At 46.4% G+C, this 19,590-nt stretch overlaps 1 protein-coding gene and 1 long non-coding RNA gene across 2 annotated transcripts in view; one reads left to right on the forward strand and one right to left on the reverse strand.

Moving 5' to 3' along the window:
- LOC141096682 (uncharacterized) overlaps window positions 1-14,637 on the forward strand; it is a 29,763-nt gene extending 15,126 nt beyond the window's left edge. Inside the window, exon 2 of the long non-coding RNA XR_012233751.1 lies at window positions 14,332-14,637. This is a non-coding gene — a long non-coding RNA (uncharacterized lncRNA). The remainder of the gene's footprint in view (window positions 1-14,331) is intronic.
- ITGA1 (integrin subunit alpha 1) overlaps window positions 1-19,590 on the reverse strand; it is a 249,680-nt gene that overhangs the window by 128,673 nt on the left and 101,417 nt on the right. The window contains exon 7 of the mRNA XM_073583398.1: window positions 17,052-17,200. Coding sequence (XP_073439499.1) covers window positions 17,052-17,200 — 149 coding nt within the window. The remainder of the gene's footprint in view (window positions 1-17,051; window positions 17,201-19,590) is intronic.

Consider the following 19,590-nt stretch of genomic DNA (forward strand, 5'->3'; position numbering starts at 1 on the left):
CATCGCTAGTTTCCGAGACCCATAATGTTTTCTTTTTGTGGCTGTAGAAGCTTGTTTTTTGTTTGCCGAAGTGGCATTTTTAGTGATACCATTTTGGGGTTGATTTGGCAGTTTGACAGCTTTTCACTGTACTTTTTCACAGAGCTGTGGCAACCAAAAATGCAATATTGGCATTTTGATTTTTTTCCGCATGAATGTAGAGCACCCGCCAGGGCCGTGGGGTACTCGGTACCGGGCCGCTTCTTAAAGGGGCAGTGTCACAGAGGCGGTGACCTGGTCCGTGGCCCTGGGCATTGAATAAAGAGGGGATATTTACAAGAGGAAAATAAAGAGTTTGTAAATTGTTTGTGACTAGAGTTGAGCGACTTTTATTTTTTTAGGGTCGAGTTTCGTTTCGTGAAACCCGACTTTTCCAAAAGTCGGGTCGAGCAAGATCGTCCGATTATAGGGAAAAGTCGGGGTCGTCCCGAAACACGAAACCCAATGTAAGTCAATGGGGAATAAAAGTCGGCAGTGAGAGGAGGACAGGAAACACACCAACAGTGCCCATTTGAATGCCAAAAGCATCAATTCTTCTTACTTAAGCTTGTCAACCTTAATTAACTTCATAATACAAGTTACGCACTGAAAAATGGGGGTTATTTGGCTAAAGTTGTGGGGGGGAGGGCTGGCTGCAGGTTTTCATGTGCCCTGGGCGAAAGAGCGCCCCTTTAACACATACCACAACTCATCATGCTCCGATACGGCAGAGAAATAGCGGTATAGTACAATGAAAAATACTTCACTTTTTACATCTCATGACGAGGCCCATCTATTTCTCCATACAGAATCATTGGTCCCATATAATGTTTGAAACAGTATATGATGAGCTCCACATAATGCTACAGTATATGTTGGTCCCCATGGATGAAGCTCCACTGTCTTATGGGCCCAAATAATGCTCCAAACATACTGGGCCCCATTTCTAATGCTCTAGTGTATAATGGGCCCTGTAAATGCTGCTCCAGTGTCTGATGTCCACCTTTGGAATGTTCCAGTGTATGGTGGGCCCCATCTATCATTCTCCAGAGTATAGTGCTCCCCAAAAATTGCTGTCCCAACATTGAAAACAATCAAATAAGTCTCCTCGCTAGGGAATCCCTGTACTTGTCTGGACTCCTCGCCGTCCCCATCTTCCATCTCACTGCACAGTATTTCAACTTTGCAAGTGCTGTGATCCTGAGCAAGCAGGGGGGGCCCACTCGTTGGCGACGGCACTGGCACAGGGCCCCTGATAGTACGGTGGTGTGTCTGATGGCAGGTGGGCCGAACCTGCACTTTCATCTGCAGCTTCCTCTTTGTCACCGTGTAAGATGGAACTGTATATGGGAAGGGTAACCTGAGTTTCATCAGGGTCAGATTCAGGTCGTGTAGCGTGCGAGGGGAATGTAGTGGTCTGGGTCAATGTACCAGCAGATTCATCGAGCAGTGGCTGGGCATCAGTGCACTTGTGTCGCCCCCAGGAGTACGGTCGTCACAGTGGCATTACCTTCTTCCTAGGGAGTGTGATGTCATGCTTGGGAGCAACGAAGGATCTCTCTAGCAGGTTAACTGATTGGGCGGCGTTATTCCCACGAGTCATGACCCTCCAAACAGCGTTCATGAAGGCAAAGTGTTTGTTTTACGTGGGCAGTATGGTTGCAAAGCTGAACCTTAAAGGAATGTCCAGAAGGGCACCACCAGGAGTGGAGCCTACGGTTAAATTCGACTCCACCTGGGATACCTCAACCATGCCAGCTACAGAACAGATGCACACATTGCAAGCTTAATTCCGTTAACGAACGAGACTCCGTCATGCCCCGCGGTCCGAGTCCGGCTTACTAGAGGGACACGTGAGGCTCTGGCACAAGAGATTGGCAAATAACTGGTGTGTCATGCCCTTACATGTCCGTGGCTGCATGTGCGCTACACTGAAAAGGCCAGCGTTTGTCGCTTACAGGTGCAGATAACCCGCTGAACAACGTTAGTGATGGGGATCACTGATTACAATTATTACCCGCGAACAATGATTTCCCAGTAAGTGCAGGTCAACCGCAGTTCCGGAATTAGGCCTAACCGTCATTCCTGAAAAAATGAAAAACTTACGTGTGCAAACCACAGGTGCTGTAGCTTGCTTAACAGCTCGCCAGCCGTTCTCACGCCCAGTATGGATTACACATGATTGCACAAAGGTGAGAAAGGGTACCGTATCCCCAGATAACATGTATGGATAGCGTACACATTCAAAATATATGTCTATACATCAGGAGGCAGGCTCAGACGGTGTTAGGCCCAGTATGGATTGCACGTGATTGCACAAAGGTTAGAAAGGGTACCGTATCCCCGGATAACATGTATGGATAGCGTACACATTCAAAATATATGTCTATACATCAGGAGGCAGGCTCAGACGGTGTTAGGCCCAGTATGGATTGCACGTGATTGCACAAAGGTTAGAAAAGGTACCGTATCCCCGGATAACATGTATGGATAGCGTACACATTCAAAATATATGTCTATACATCAGGAGGCAGGCTCAGACGGTGTTAGGCCCAGTATGGATTGCACGTGATTGCACAAAGGTTAGAAAGGGTACCGTTTCCCCGGATAACATGTATGGATAGCGTACACATTCAAAATATATGTCTATACATCAGGAGGCAGGCTCAGACGGTGTTAGGCCCAGTATGGATTGCACGTGATTGCACAAAGGTTATAAAGGGTACCGTATCCCCAGATAACATGTATGGATAGCGTACACATTCAAAATATATGTCTATACATCAGGAGGCAGGCTCAGACGGTGTTAGGCCCAGTATGGATTGCACGTGATTGCACAAAGGTTAGAAAAGGTACCGTATCCCCGGATAACATGTATGGATAGCGTACACATTCAAAATATATGTCTATACATCAGGAGGCAGGCTCAGACGGTGTTAGGCCCAGTATGGATTGCACGTGATTGCACAAAGGTTAGAAAGGGTACCGTTTCCCCGGATAACATGTATGGATAGCGTACACATTCAAAATATATGTCTATACATCAGGAGGCAGGCTCAGACGGTGTTAGGCCCAGTATGGATTGCACGTGATTGCACAAAGGTTAGAAAGGGTACCGTATCCCCAGATAACATGTATGGATAGCGTACACATTCAAAATATATGTCTATACATCAGGAGGCAGGCTCAGACGGTGTTAGGCCCAGTATGGATTGCACGTGATTGCACAAAGGTTAGAAAGGGTACCGTATCCCCGGATAACATGTATGGATAGCGTACACATTCAAAATATATGTCTATACATCAGGAGGCAGGCTCAGACGGTGTTAGACCCAGCATGGATTGCACGTGATTGCACAAAGGTTAGAAAGGGTACCGTATCCCCAGATAACATGTATGGATAGCGTACACATTCAAAATATATGTCTATACATCAGGAGGCAGGCTCAGATGGTGTTAGGCCCAGTATGGATTGCACGTGATTGCACAAAGGTTAGAAAAGGTACCGTATCCCCGGATAACATGTATGGATAGCGTACACATTCAAAATATATGTCTATACATCAGGAGGCAGGCTCAGACGGTGTTAGGCCCAGTATGGATTGCACGTGATTGCACAAAGGTTAGAAAGGGTACCGTTTCCCCGGATAACATGTATGGATAGCGTACACATTCAAAATATATGTCTATACATCAGGAGGCAGGCTCAGACGGTGTTAGGCCCAGTATGGATTGCACGTGATTGCACAAAGGTTAGAAAGGGTACCGTATCCCCAGATAACATGTATGGATAGCGTACACATTCAAAATATATGTCTATACATCAGGAGGCAGGCTCAGACGGTGTTAGGCCCAGTATGGATTGCACATGATTGCACAAAGGTTAGAAAGGGTACCATTTCCCGGATAACATGTATGGATAGCGTACACATTCAAAATATATGTCTATACATCAGGAGGCAGGCTCAGACGGTGTCAGGCACAGTATGGATTTGACGGCCCAGACTACACAGCGGAGGAGCAGGGAGAGGTAAAGATTGCAAATGCTGGGGCCCTGCCCAAGCAAGGGGGGCCCACTCGTGGGAGTCGGTACTGGCACTGGGCCCCTCATAGTACGGCGGTGTGTCTGACGGCGGGTGTGCACCACCACCGTCAGAGACACTTGATTGCACTATGAAGGACCCTGTGCCAGTGCCCGCGCCCAAGAGTCGGCCTACCCACCTGTCCAGGGCAACGGCACTCGCACGGTGTCGTGCGCTAGGTGGTGACCCCGGCCATGGGGGGGGGAGGCAGCACAGTTAGGGAGTTTTAGAAAGTGGCATATGTTGATGTTGGACATTCAGCTGATGCAAAAGGTGAAATAGGTCAAGTCCCAGGAAGAGGTGGACCAAAGCAAGCCATTTTTCTGTCACCCTATGTGTCATCAGGGGAAGGTGGGACAAAATCCTTGGAAACCCATGCGTGGTTCATTTTAATGAAGGTTAGATCATCCACATTTTGGGTTGACAGACGAGTCCTTTTTTCTGTCAGGATTGATCCAGCTGCACTGAAGACTCTTTCCGATAGCACACTTGCAGCTGGGCAAGCGAGCTCCTGTAAGGCATATTGTGCCAATTCAGGCCAGGTGTCCAGTTTAGCGGCCCAATAGTCAAAGGGGAATGACCTGTGTGGGAGAACATCGATATGGGAGGAAAACTAGTTTGTAACCATAGTTGACAACTGCTGTCTCCTGTCACTTTCCATCGATGCAGTATTACCAGTTGTGTGAGCGGTACTTGAAAAATCAGTCCACAACATTGTCATGAAACCCCTGTCTCCAACTCCACTTCTGCTGTGTGCACCACGAACACCTCGGCCAAGCTGCCCCCGGCCCGTACGGCTCGTGTGAGAACCATCACCGCTGCTGTGTGCTGGGAATGCCTCAAGCAACCGATTTACCAGAGTTGCTTGTTTATTAGCCAATATTAAGTCAAGGTTCTCCTGTGGCATGATGTTTTGTAATTTGCCTTTATAGCGTGGATCCAGGATGCTGGCCAACCAGTAGTCGTCATCGTTCATCATTTTGGCAATGCGGGGGTCCCTTTTTAGGATCTGCAAGGCATAATCTGACATGTGGGCCAATGTTCCCGGTGTCAATGATGCACTGCGAGTGCTGGTTGGAGGAGCACTTTCTGGCAAATCCACATCCCTCCAGTCACGCACAAACCCTGTACCAGACCTTGCCACGCCAACATTTTCACTTGCCCCACGAGATGCATCCTCCTCCCCTAAGTAATCATCCCCATCATCCTCCTCCTCCTCCTCTTCTTCCTCCACCTCGTCCAGGAGAGGTCCCTGAGCAGACAATGGCTGAATGTCATCAAGGATTCCCTCCTCCTCTTCCTCCTCATCAACATTGGCTGCAGAAGCCTGCTCCTTAAGGTGCGTCAAAGTTTGCATGAGCAGACGCATAAGTGGGATGCTCATGCTTAGGATGGCGTCGTCTGCACTTACCAGCCGTGTGCATTCCTCAAAACACTGAAGGACTTTACAGAGGTCTTTCAGCTTCGACCACTGCACACCGGTCAATTCCATGTCTGCTCTCAAAGTGCCTGGCCGTGTATCCTCCCACAAATGCATTATGGCCTGCCTCTGCTCGCACAGTCGCTCCACCATGTGCAGGGTGGAGTTCCACCTTGTTGCAATGTCGATAATGAGGCGGTGGTTGGGAAGGTGGAGCAATCGCTGCAGCTTCTGCATACGAACGGAGTGTACAGGCGACTGGCGGATGTGCGCGCACAGTCTTCGCACCTTCTGGAGCAGGGCTGTTAACTCCGGATAATTTTTGAGGAAGCACTGCACCACCAGGTTCAAGGTGTGAGCCAAGCAAGGTATGTGGCTGAGTTTTGAAAGGGCTATGGCTGCCACAAAATTACGCCCGTTATCACTAACTACCTTGCCTGCCTCAAGATGTACACTGTACAGCCATGACTCAGTTTGTCGCTGAAAGTACTCGGCCAGCACCTCGGCGGTGTGTCTGTCGCCCAAACACATCATCTGCAACACTGCCTGCTGACGCTTTCCACTAGCTGCTCGATAGGGGGACACCTCGTGTGCAACAGTGGCAGCTGCAGATGGAGTGCTCGTACGACTGCGCTCTGTGGACGAGCTTCCGCTTCTGGAGGAGGAGGAGGGTCGAACGCCTACAGCCAACTGTTTCCTATACCGTGGGCTAGGCAGCACTGTCCCACCACCGCTGTCCCCTGTGGACCCTGCATCCACCACATTAACCCAGTGCGCAGTGATGGACACGTAACGGCCCTGGCCATGCCGACTGGACCATGCATCAGTTGTGAGGTGCACCTTTCCACTCACTGACTGCTTGAGTGCATGGACAATGCGGTCTTTCACATGATGGTGGAGGGCTGGGATGGCTTTGTGAGAGAAGAAGTGGAGACTGGGTAAGTCATAGCGTGGTACTGCATAGGCCATGAGTTCGCTGAAAGCTGCGCTTTCCACCAACCGAAAGGGCATCATCTCAAACGAGATTAGTTTGGCAATGTGGTCGTTCAAACCCAGTGTACGCGGATGAGAGACTGAGTACTTTCTTGACCTACTCATAGTGTCTGGGAGGGTGAGCTGGATTTGAGAGCTGCATATGGTGGAAGTAGCGGTGGACAGGGCGGACTGAGAGAGGGTTGATGATGGTGATGGAGTTGGTGTTCTTTCTGATGGCCTAGAATCAGTCTTTCGTTGATATAACAGTGGGATTCCCTGACTGCTGTGGCCTTGCAACGACACCTCAACATTTGCTGCTGTGCTAACCGGTGGGCTTACAGTGGGGGAAACAATGTAGCGTTGCTGACTACCTTCGTTGTGATCAGTTGCACATGTGGAACTTGAGGTTTGGTGTTGTGTCCACGTTTGCAAGGGCATGCTGGTTAAATGTCTAAGCATGCAACTGGTATTCAAATTTTTCAGATTTTTCCCTCGGCTAAAGGTCTTTGCGCACTTCTTACAGATAACCTTGGCCTGATCATGAGGACTTTGTTCAAAAAAGTGCCACACTGCACTCTTCCTACTTTGGCAGACATTTTGCGGCCTAGCACACTGTGATCTTTTGACCCTCTGGACAAGCTGTCCAGCAACTCTTTTGATGTTTGGAACCTGTCTTTGGAGTGCTCCGCGCCTGCCAGATAACAGCTGTTGCGATGTCGATGTCTGCTGTGGATGCTCCTCATCTGAGCTATTGGAAGCAGCACCCTCTTCCCCCAATGGATGCCAATCTGGGTCAACAACTGGGTCATCCATCACCTCCTCTTCTATGTCATGTGCACCTTCCTCTGTGTCACCGTGTATGGTGGTATATTGTGCTCGAAGGGGCACCTGAGTCTCATCAGGGTCAGAATCTGGCTCTGTACACTGCGAGGACAATGTAGTGCTCTGAGTGAATGTACCAGCAGAATCATCCATCAGCGGCTGTGCATCAGTGCACTCCATGTCAGATTCATCTTGGCCTGGGTAATTCACCATTTCACTTGATAATCCAGGCATGGTATGTGAAAACAGCTCCATGGAGTAATCAGTAGTATGGCCTGCATCATCCTTCAATCTTGGTTGGGGTGAAGGACACAAGGAAAGGTGTGGTTCATGAACATGAGCCTCCAATGACGACTCAGTGCTTTTACTTTTTACAACTGAAGAAGAGGAGGCGATAGAGCTGGTGGCTGAGTCAGCAATGTAAGACAAAACTTTTTCCTGATGCTCTGGCTTTAAAAGCGGTTTGCCAACTCCTAGAAAACTAAGCGTTCAAGGCCTTATGTAGCCAGATGATGACGCAGGCTCAACACCTCCTGCATTCGGTCCTATTTTGCTCTTGCCACTACCATCAGATCCACCACCAACACCATCATTACCAGCTGCCAACCCCCGCCCAATTCCACGGCCTCTTCCACCAGCCTTCCTCATTTTTGGTAGAAATGTAGACAAAATCCAACAAACTATATAGTAATGTAAATTACTATAATGTGAATTTCTGCAGACACTTGTGGACACTGGACACTTTTGGATTGTGTGAGGCCCACTGAATATCTGAGCGCTCTGTCACAGGCTCGATGGCACAGCTGTGACCAAAGTGACTAGAGGATAAGGGAGATTTTGAATTTCTGCACACACTTGTGGACACTGGACATTTTTGGATTGTGTGAGGCCCACTGAATATCTGAGCGCTCTGTCACAGGCTCGATGGCACAGCTGTGACCAAAGTGACTAGAGGATAAGGGAGATTTTGAATTTCTGCACACACTTGTGGACACTGGACACTTTTGGATTGTGTGAGGCCCACTGATATCTGAGCGCTATGTCACAGGCTCGATGGCACAGCTGTGACAAAAGTGACTAGAGGATAAGTGAGATTTTGAATTTCAGCAGACACTTGTGGACACTGGACACTTTTGGATTGTGTGAGGCCCAATGAATATCTGAGCGCTATGTGACAGGCTCGATGGCACAGCTGTGACAAAAGTGACGAGAGGATAAGGGAGATTTTGAATTTCTGCAGACACTTGTGGACACTGGACACTTTTGGATTGTGTGAGGCCCACTGATATCTGAGCGCTATGTCACAGGCTCGATGGCACAGCTGTGACAAAAGTGACTAGAGGATAAGGGAGATTTTGAATTTCAGCAGACACTTGTGGACACTGGACACTTTTGGATTGTGTGAGGCCCAATGAATATCTGAGCGCTATGTGACAGGCTCGATGGCACAGCTGTGACAAAAGTGACGAGAGGATAAGGGAGATTTTGAATTTCTGCAGACACTTGTGGACACTGGACACTTTTGGATTGTGTGAGGCCCACTGATATCTGAACGCTATGTGACAGGCTCGATGGCACAGCTGTGACCAAAGTGACTAGAGGATAAGGGAGATTTTGAATTTCAGCAGACACTTGTGGACACTGGACACTTTTGGATTGTGTGAGGCCCACTGATATCTGAGCGCTATGTCACAGGCTCGATGGCACAGCTGTGACAAAAGTGACTAGAGGATAAGGGAGATTTTGAATTTCAGCAGACACTTGTGGACACTGGACACTTTTGGATTGTGTGAGGCCCACTGATATCTGAGCGCTATGTCACAGGCTCGATGGCACAGCTGTGACAAAAGTGACTAGAGGATAAGGGAGATTTTGAATTTCAGCAGACACTTGTGGACACTGGACACTTTTGGATTGTGTGAGGCCCAATGAATATCAGAGCGCTATGTGACAGGCTCGATGGCACAGCTGTGACAAAAGTGACGAGAGGATAAGGGAGATTTTGAATTTCTGCAGACACTTGTGGACACTGGACACTTTTGGATTGTGTGAGGCCCACTGATATCTGAGCGCTATGTCACAGGCTCGATGGCACAGCTGTGACAAAAGTGACTAGAGGATAAGGGAGATTTTGAATTTCAGCAGACACTTGTGGACACTGGACACTTTTGGATTGTGTGAGGCCCAATGAATATCTGAGCGCTATGTGACAGGCTCGATGGCACAGCTGTGACAAAAGTGACGAGAGGATAAGGGAGATTTTGAATTTCTGCAGACACTTGTGGACACTGGACACTTTTGGATTGTGTGAGGCCCACTGATATCTGAGCGCTATGTGACAGGCTCGATGGCACAGCTGTGACCAAAGTGACTAGAGGATAAGAGAGATTTTGAATTTCAGCAGACACTTGTGGACACTGGACACTTTTGGATTGTGTGAGGCCCACTGATATCTGAGCGCTATGTCACAGGCTCGATGGCACAGCTGTGACAAAAGTGACTAGAGGATAAGGGAGATTTTGAATTTCAGCAGACACTTGTGGACACTGGACACTTTTGGATTGTGTGAGGCCCAATGAATATCTGAGCGCTATGTGACAGGCTCGATGGCACAGCTGTGACCAAAGTGACTAGAGGATAAGGGAGATTTTGAATTTCAGCAGACACTTGTGGACACTGGACACTTTTGGATTGTGTGAGGCCCAATGAATATCTGAGCGCTATGTGACAGGCTCGATGGCACAGCTGTGACCAAAGTGACTAGAGGATAAGTGAGATTTTGAATTTCAGCAGACACTTGTGGACACTGGACACTTTTGGATTGTGTGAGGCCCAATGAATATCTGAGCGCTATGTGACAGGCTTGATGGCACAGCTGTGACAAAAGTGACGAGAGGATAAGGGAGATTTTGAATTTCTGCAGACACTTGTGGACACTGGACACTTTTGGATTGTGTGAGGCCCACTGAATATCTGAGCGCTATGTCACAGGCTCGATGGCACAGCTGTGACAAAAGTGACTAGAGGATAAAGGAGATTTTGAATTTCAGCAGACACTTGTGGACACTGGACACTTTTGGATTGAGTGAGGCCCAATGAATATCTGAGCGCTCTGTCACAGGCTCGATGGCACAGCTGTGACCAAAGTGACTAGAGGATAAGGGAGATTTTGAATTTCTGCACACACTTGTGGACACTGGACACTTATGGATTGTGTGAGGCCCACTGAATATCACAGCGCTATGTCACAGGCAGAAATTGGCTAGTGTATCACAAACTACAAGGTGTATGTAGAATTGGGCAGAATAGGAATCTCCCTAGAGTGCAGGTCTGTAAGAACGGAACATGTCCTCGTTTTATTCTCACAGAGTGACACACTGATAGCTTCACTGTGGCTGTGATAACAGCCGTTACACGGTACTGTGTGAGGAGCGTACACCGCTGTATGGTGTGAAAAAATGCACGCTCAGTACCTCAGCAGGACAAAAAAAAAAATTGGGATTGCTTTTAAAAAAGCAGTTTGCGGAGCAGTGGGTAAACAGCAATGCAGGAATGTCAGGAAGCCTTAGAAGGCAGCCCAACAACCAACACCACTGATACACCACTATATAGCCTCCCCTTGCACTGCACACACAGTGACTGATGTGTTGTACAGGCAAAATCGCTAGCAGCAGAAGCAGTTTTTTTTTCTTCTCAGCAGGACAAAAAAAAAAATTGGGATTGCTTTTAAAAAAGCAGTTTGCGGAGCAGTGGGTAAACAGCAATGCAGGAATGTCAGGAAGCCTTAGAAGGCAGCCCAACAACCAACACCACTGATACACCACTATATAGCCTCCCCTTGCACTGCACACACAGTGACTGGTGTGTTGTACAGGCAAAATCGCTAGCAGCAGAAGCAGTTTTTGGTGTCTTCTTCCCTGCCTAACGCTCTCCCTACAAAATCAGCAGCAGCAGCAGCTCTCCCTATTCTGAGATCAGCATGAGTAACATGGCTGTCGGCGTGCACGCCCTTTTATACCCCCTGTGATGCCCCCCAAAGCAAGCCAATCACTTGCATGCCCTTCTGAAAGATGGTGGTGACCCGTGCCTATGTCATCACGTTGCCCACAGTGTCCATGGATCCTGATTGGCTGAAAAAGAGCGCAAAACAAACTTTTGAAACGCGACTTTGGCGCGTAAGTCGCCGACCTCGTGGCCGACCTCATCCTAGGGTCGGGTTTCGTTTCATGAAACCCGACTTTGCCAAAAGTAGGCGACTTTTGAAATTTTTCGACCCATTTCGCTCAACTCTATTTGTGACGCCACATGTGGGGTCTGATCAGAGGTGACCAGCGCTGCAGGGCAGATCCTCTGGGACAGATGGTATGATGGAGCAGAGTTGGTATAGCTCTCCACAGGCAGAGCTTTGTCCCAAGGGCAGTGGTGGTAGTGAAAATGATATGTTTGAGAATGATAGGTGTAGCAGAGTTGGATAGGTGACGCAGGAATAACTAGAGGACACAACAGAATGAAGTTTCCTTTACCTTTTACTGAGCTGTGTAGGTACAGTCCTGGGCTCAGGTTACAGATGGCTCTGGAGATGGTCAACCTGCAAACATTTGGGAATCTCCTTATTCAGATGGGTTGTCTGGTCTCCTCTCTAGCTCTATTCTCTGAGGTACTTGCTGCTGTGGACTCTATTCAAGCTCCTCTCCATGTCTGCTACTTAGGTAGAACTCCACTCGCATGACAGGCAGCTGTAGCCTACTTCAGTGATCGCTCCTTTATGGCGTCTCCGGCTCACAGGTGCTGCTGTGTCATCAAGTCTCACTTGGGGACAGAGGATCTGGGCCTCCTTTCCTCCGGAATCTGCGGTGGGACCTTTAGTTCCCACACAGCCTCGGACTCCAGCGTCCTGTCTCTGGCGCTCAAGCTTGGGGATGAGCTCTGCTATGCTCCTGTCCCCTGCTCCTCTCCGCACCTTCTCTCTTCACCCTGCTCAGGCATCAACTAACTCCCTAACTTCCTCCTCCTGACCAAAGAGAGCAGCTCCCCTGAAGTCGGGTGTAGAGCTCCCTCTGCTGGCCTGGAGCAGGAACTGTGTTGTATGCTGGAACTACCTGATAAAGAGATCCCTTCCTTGCTTCCAAGCATGACATCATTCCCCCTTGGAGGGAGGTAAGGCCACTGTGGCAACCGTACTCCTTTGGTGCCAAAAATGCATATGTGTACTGTTTGTTTTTTTCATACTTCTTTATAATTAATGGAAGAAAATGTTTTTTCTTAATTAATGTTAGGTCCCTTAGGAAATCGCCTGACCAGACTGGCCACATGCTGGTTTTTAAAGGTGTACCATTGTGACTGACATGGGGGTCTTCATCAGTGCCTCGTGATCACATCGCAGGGGAAGGCAAATGGTATACTGCCCCGGTCTGTGCACTGTAAATGCCGCTGTCTGAGATAGACAGTGGCATTTAAGTGGATAACAGCAGTGAACAGAGCTCAGCTCCAGCTGCTCCTGTTAGAGGCAGATGATGGCGGTGTATCACAGCAATGATGAGCTTGCATCAAAGACAGGGGCCTGAAATATGAAGTATCACATGTCGGGAAGGGGTTAATATGGAGTGCTTGATCACTTGAAGTAATAAAGTTGCATGGTAGTTGTCGAATGTGTTCGGATTATGGTAAGGCCAAATCCCAACTTCTTAATTTAGTCGACGAAGAGTTCCTCGCTACATAAACTTCATTTTTTAAAATTTGGAGAATTTCTGCTCAATAAGCTGAAATTAACTTCCTATGTCTTTGAGGTTTCTTAAATTTTTTTCTTGAAGTGAAAACCACATCCTGGAAGACACGCGACCTTATTGACATTTTCTGAAATGTCATGGATAAACTTTTTGAGCAATATGGTGCAGTTGAAGATATGGCATCGCGTCTGTCTTTTCTTTTATACAAATACTGGAAATCACCAGTGGATATGGTGGGCAAAATAATTCCACTGGACCACTCTCATCCATACATTAATTGCCTTGTAATCTTAGTGAAGATCTCATATGGTAAAATGGACCCGAGCTGCAAATTTTATCTCCAAGGTCGCATACACCTTGTACATATAGGGGCCGGTTACCACCACAGAGACTGGGCTCATTAGAGGATATTAGAGGATAAGCTTTGCTTTTGCTGGACTGCGTCTGCCCAACTCTCCAAGTTATGCCAGGGCTACAGAGGTACCAGTTGTCAACTTGACGGGTTTCTTGGCAAAGAGTGTAGGTGAGCGCCACTATCATCAAAATTTCACCCCTGTGGTCAAGTTAGTGGCTGGTACACCTTTGCATGCCAATATGAAAACCCAACTGATTGAGCTCAAATGAAAGTCAGACATTACAGATGTAGCAATTGCCATCTTAAAGGCAATATGTCCGCAAGTATTTGCTATCTAATCTGAGAGCAACATAATGTAGGGTTTGAGACTCTGATTCTACATATGTATCACTTACTGGGCTGCCTGCTGTAATTTTGATAAAATTATTCTCTCTCTGAGGCAGATTTAGCGGTTCACTGAATGCTGAGCTCAGGATTACCCACCCACACCACTGATTAGCAGCTTTCGGTGTACACTGCCAATCAGTGGTTGGGGGCGGGGTTATACAGAGCAGGAGGACTACATGGCACGAGACAACTAGTCCTGTAATGATAATCTGCTCCTGATAAAACATTGATTTTATTGCAGCAACAAGACACAGCCCAGTAAGTGATACATCACTGGATTCAGGGTCTGAGCCTCTACATGCTGCTCTCAGATTAAATAGTAAAAACTTGGTGACAGATTCCTTTTAACAGATGGTGCACTACACTGCATAAAAATCCCGCTGGGGCATCTGATCTATTTGTGTAGTGCACCATATGAAAGGGTGCAGCACTGTGATTTTCGCATTACTACATCTGTATTGTGCAGTTACAAGTTACTTTGCGATAGTCCACCAAATTGGAAATGATTGCAAGGTCATTCACAAAGTTGTTTTTTTTTTTTCCTAGGGAAATATTGACGGTAACTAAACTCGCACACAACTTTTGGCTTTCGCAACATTGAGAAGAGGAAGACCCAAGGACGGAGAGATTTTCTTTTTTTGTTTAGGGGGAAGTGATCGTAGTCTTACAATACCACGAAGTGGCCAGAACATTATATTTCACAGATGTCATTTCCTCCTCCAGTTTGTTTCAGGGGCTCAGAATTTTCCAGTAGTAAAGAAGAAATACTCAATACTATATATTGGTTGAGAATCTAAATATGTCATGCTTTAGCCTGGTAAAGCTCATCCCTAAAATCTAAAGATAATTCTATTTCAGAGTCTTTGCATTCCTTGCGGACAGGATATACACCGAGCGTCATAATTCAGCGGGGGCTCGTAGACATGTTACGTTTCCATATTCGGATATGTTAGGGACAGAAGAAGGATCCATTACAGTGGGGCAAAAAAGTATTTAGTCAGTCAGCAATAGTGCAAGTTCCACCACTTAAAAAGATGAGAGGCGTCTGTAATTTACATCATAGGTAGACCTCAACTATGGGAGACAAACTGAGAAAAAAAATCCAGAAAATCACATTGTCTGTTTTTTTTTTCATTTTATTTGCATATTATGGTGGAAAATAAGTATTTGGTCAGAAACAAAATTTCATCTCAATACTTTGTGATATATCCTTTGTTGGCAATGACAGAGGTCAAACGTTTTCTGTAAGTCTTCACAAGGTTGCCACACACTGTTGTTGGTATGTTGGCCCATTCCTCCATGCAGATCTCCTCTAGAGCAGTGATGTTTTTGGCTTTTCGCTTGGCAACACGGACTTTCAACTCCCTCCAAAGGTTTTCTATAGGGTTGAGATCTGGAGACTGGCTAGGCCACTCCAGGACCTTGAAATGCTTCTTACGAAGCCACTCCTTCGTTGCCCTGGCGGTGTGCTTTGGATCATTGTCATGTTGAAAGACCCAGCCACGTTTCATCTTCAATGCCCTTGCTGATGGAAGGAGGTTTGCACTCAAAATCTCACGATACATGGCCCCATTCATTCTTTCATGTACCCGGATCAGTCATCCTGGCCCCTTTGCAGAGAAACAGCCCCAAAGCATGATGTTTCCACCACCATGCTTTACAGTAGGTATGGTGTTTGATGGATGCAACTCAGTATTCTTTTTCCTCCAAACACGACAAGTTGTGTTTTTTACCAAACAGTTCCAGTTTGGTTTCATCAGACCATAGGACATTCTCCCAAAACTCCTCTGGATCATCCAAATGCTCTCTAGCAAACTTCAGACGGGCCCGGACATGTACAGGCTTAAGCAGTGGGACACGTCTGGTACTGCAGGATCTGAGTCCATGGTGGCGTAGTGTGTTACTTATGGTAGGCCTTGTTACATTGGTCCCAGCTCTCTGCAGTTCATTCACTAGGTCCCCCCGCGTGGTTCTGGGATTTTTGCTCACCGTTCTTGTGATCATTCTGACCCCACGGGGAGGGATTTTGCGTGGAGCACCAGATCGAGGGAGATTATCAGTGGTCTTGTATGTCTTCCATTTTCTAATTATTGCTCCCACAGTTGATTTCTTCACTCCAAGCTGGTTGGCTATTGCAGATTCAGTCTTCCCAGCCTGGTGCAGGGCTACAATTTTGTTTCTGGTGTCCTTTGACAGCTCTTTGGTCTTCACCATAGTGGAGTTTGGAGTCAGACTGTTTGAGGGTGTGCACAGGTGTCTTTTTATACTGATAACAAGTTTAAACAGGTGCCATTACTACAGGTAATGAGTGGAGGAAAGAGGAGACTCTTAAAGAAGAAGTTACAGGTCTGTGAGAGCCAGAAATCTTGATTGCTTGTTTCTGACCAAATACTTATTTTCCACCATAATATGCAAATAAAATGAAAAAAAAAACAGATAATGTGATTTTCTGGATTTTTTTTTTCTCAGTTTGTCTCCCATAGTTGAGGTCTACCTATGATGTAAATTACAGACACCTCTCATCTTTTTAAGTGGTGGAACTTGCACTATTGCTGACTGACTAAATACTTTTTTGCCCCACTGTATATATTTACTTTCCACTACTTAACGCACAACATACAACGGTTAATGGGGAAATATGCTCACAAGAGTTTAGAGTTTTTGGTGAAGTCTCCTGAGGGGAAGGAATACATGTCAATGTTTCCTCTTATTGCACACCTTTTGCATTAGATATGACTAAGTTTTAGATATTGGTTCATAGAATCATAGAATCGCAGAGTTGGAAGGGACCTCCTAGGCCATCTGGTCCAACCCCCTGCTCAAAGCAGGATTCGCTAAATCATCGCAGACAGATGTCTGTCCAGCCTCTGTTTGAAGACTTCCATTGAAGGAGAACTCACCACTTCTCGTGGCAGCCTGTTCCACTCATTGATCACTCTAACTTGTGACAGTATTCTCCCCCATCACCCCTCAAAATTGACATTAAGAATAAGTCCTTTTTTATGCACTACATGCCAGTTCCTGAAATACTCTGGGTCCCAGCTATTGTGACTGTCATTATACTATAGTCCTTCGAAGCATTGTTGAGCAACATTTTCATATTGATGAACTGCAAATTTGCAGTTATGCTGAGCTGAATCATAATTTCTTGTATTAATGCACAGGTTAGCAGAGTTTCCATTATGGATTCAAGAAACCCCCCCCCACCTGAAAAAAAGTCTTTGCAAATTATTATAAGAAAAAACTGCACATCCTTTTCCACATACCTTGCAGTATCAATGCCAAGAGCTGTCAATGTTGAAGAGCCTCCTCTCTGGTTTATCATGCTTGCTGCTTGCAGCACACTTTCCGTAGAGGAATGGGTATTCAAGTTAAACTCATGAGTGACGTTTTCACCATATTGAACTATTGAAACCTACATTAATAACAGACATGAATGCAAGTAGGAAGTTACCAAGACAGTGATGGATGGCCAACATCTTTATGTTGGTCCATGGCACTGTAAACAGCACAAATCTAAGGCTACTTTCACACATCAGGTTTTCGGTGTCAGGCGCGATCCGGCGTCGTGCCGGAACGCCGGATCCGGCAAATGTTTAGTAAAACCGGATGTGACGGATCCGGTTTTCTGCCGGATCCGTCTTTTTCTTGACAGACAAAACCGGATCCGTCTCATCCGGTTCATCCGTTTTTCTATCCGTTTTTCGACGGATTACGCCGGATCCGGTTTTTAAAATTGACCCTTGTGGCCTTCCGAACGGGATTGGCTACTGGAAAACTATATATAGAGTGTTCCTACAGCCCTTCTTTGACAGGTTGTCGAGGAGAAAGTGCAGGTTGGAGAGAAGAGCAAGTTACTGGCGAAGATGGATGTTGTCATTGGAAATATTTTGAAGAATTTGGCGGATTTTATAGCGGAGGCGAATCGTTTGAGGGTGATTGTTCTGGAGAAGGAGAGAGCGAGACAGCCGCGCATCAGGCATCGTAGACGACGTTTGTGGATCCACCCCATCACAGCCAAGAGAATGACGCGTGGGGTCTATTCTACACTCTGCATGGACCTTCGACGAAACCCGGATAAATTTTTTGGATATGTTAGGATGAAAATGGAGAATTTTGATTACTTGGTGGAGCGCATTGCACACCTCATAAGAAAAGCAGACACCTATTGCCGCTTCTCTGTTTCACCCGCAGAGCGTCTGATGGTGACTTTAAGGTAAGCCACATTTATTGGATGTGATCGCATCAGAGCACACTTTCACTGCAATCTTGTTGGTGGTAGTTTGTATCTCCAAGTGTTATAGGTCAGTTTTGGTATGTAATGCTGTGATTTAAAACTAATTTATTGTTTTTTAATTCCCCACAGATTTCTTGCAACTGGAGAATCCCTTTCGTCACTGCATTTCCAGTACAGACTCGGGATTTCCACCATATCTGGAATTGTGAAGTACACATGCCGTGCACTGTGGGACTCCTTAGCTGAAGAGTTTTTACCAGAGCCCACAACAGAGAGGTGGATTGAAATTGCTGACAAGTTTCAACAGATATGTCAGTTTCCCAACTGCTTGGGCGCTGTGGACGGGAAACATATCCGCATTGTAAAGCCAGCTGGATCGGGATCGGAATATTTCAATTACAAGAAATATTTTTCAATTGTCCTCATGGCCATCGCTGACGCGGAATACAAATTTATTGCGGTTGATATTGGGGCCTATGGCCGCTCCAATGACTCTCAAGTTTTCAAACTGTCTGCCATGGGGCGTAAACTGTATGGAAACACCTTCCAGTTCCCACCACCTAGACCGCTGCCGCAAACATCTGGTCCACCTATGCCATTTGTCTGTGTAGGGGATGAAGCCTTCCAGCTGTCAGAACACCTTTTGAAACCGTACTCTAGCAGAGGATTGACAAGACCAAAACGCATTTTTAATTACCGCCTCACAAGAGCAAGAAGAATGGTTGAATGTACCTTTGGTATTCTGACAGCCAAATGGCGGGTCCTATTGACTGCGATCAACCTCAAGACAGAAACTGTGGACGAGGTGATCAAAGCGTGCGTGGTACTCCACAATTTTGTTATCTGCAAGGAACCCATTTCCATTGAGGACACCTCTGAAGAAACCACCTTGCAAGATTACCATGACATTACCACTAGAAGTTCTGTGACGGTTTCAGTAATGAGGGACAATTTTGCACTATACTTTATGTCACCTCAAGGCAGAGTACACTGGCAGGATGACAGAGTGTGAAAGATTTGTGCCCTAACCAAACTTGTGTACCTTCTGTACCAACAGTATATACCTTTGCCAACCAAAGTTGGCTATCTTGTCATGGTCTCTATTTTTAGCTTTAGGCCACAGGTGTGTACCTGGTTGTGTTTTATGCAAAGTATTTCACCTTTTAACAAAAGTTGTGTACATTGTTAGGAAATCACCAACAATAAACACAACTTTTTAGGTGAAATACTTTGCTTCAAACACAACCAGGAACACAACTGTGGCAAAAAGCTAAAATTTACCCACAGTTATATACCTAGTTTTGAATACCATTTCACCTTTTAAATACCCTGTATTTAACCTTTTTCGCCGCAGAAAGAAATGGCAGACAACCAGTATAAAATAATTTAACTTTTATTGAAAAATGTTTTTTTTAGTAAACTTTTTTAAAATTTTAATAAACTTGTTTAATAAAGCTTTGAAACCATAAAACTGGTCATTTTTATTTAAATACACACATTATAAATCTGTGTAGTGTGTGGTGGAAATACTGCTGGAGGGGCTGCGGGACACTTCGACACTGGGAGTG

The sequence above is a fragment of the Dendrobates tinctorius genome, unplaced genomic scaffold (genome assembly GCF_039654945.1).
Source record: "Dendrobates tinctorius isolate UK_male_01 unplaced genomic scaffold, ASM3965494v1 ptg000078l, whole genome shotgun sequence".
NCBI lineage: Eukaryota > Metazoa > Chordata > Amphibia > Anura > Dendrobatidae > Dendrobates > Dendrobates tinctorius.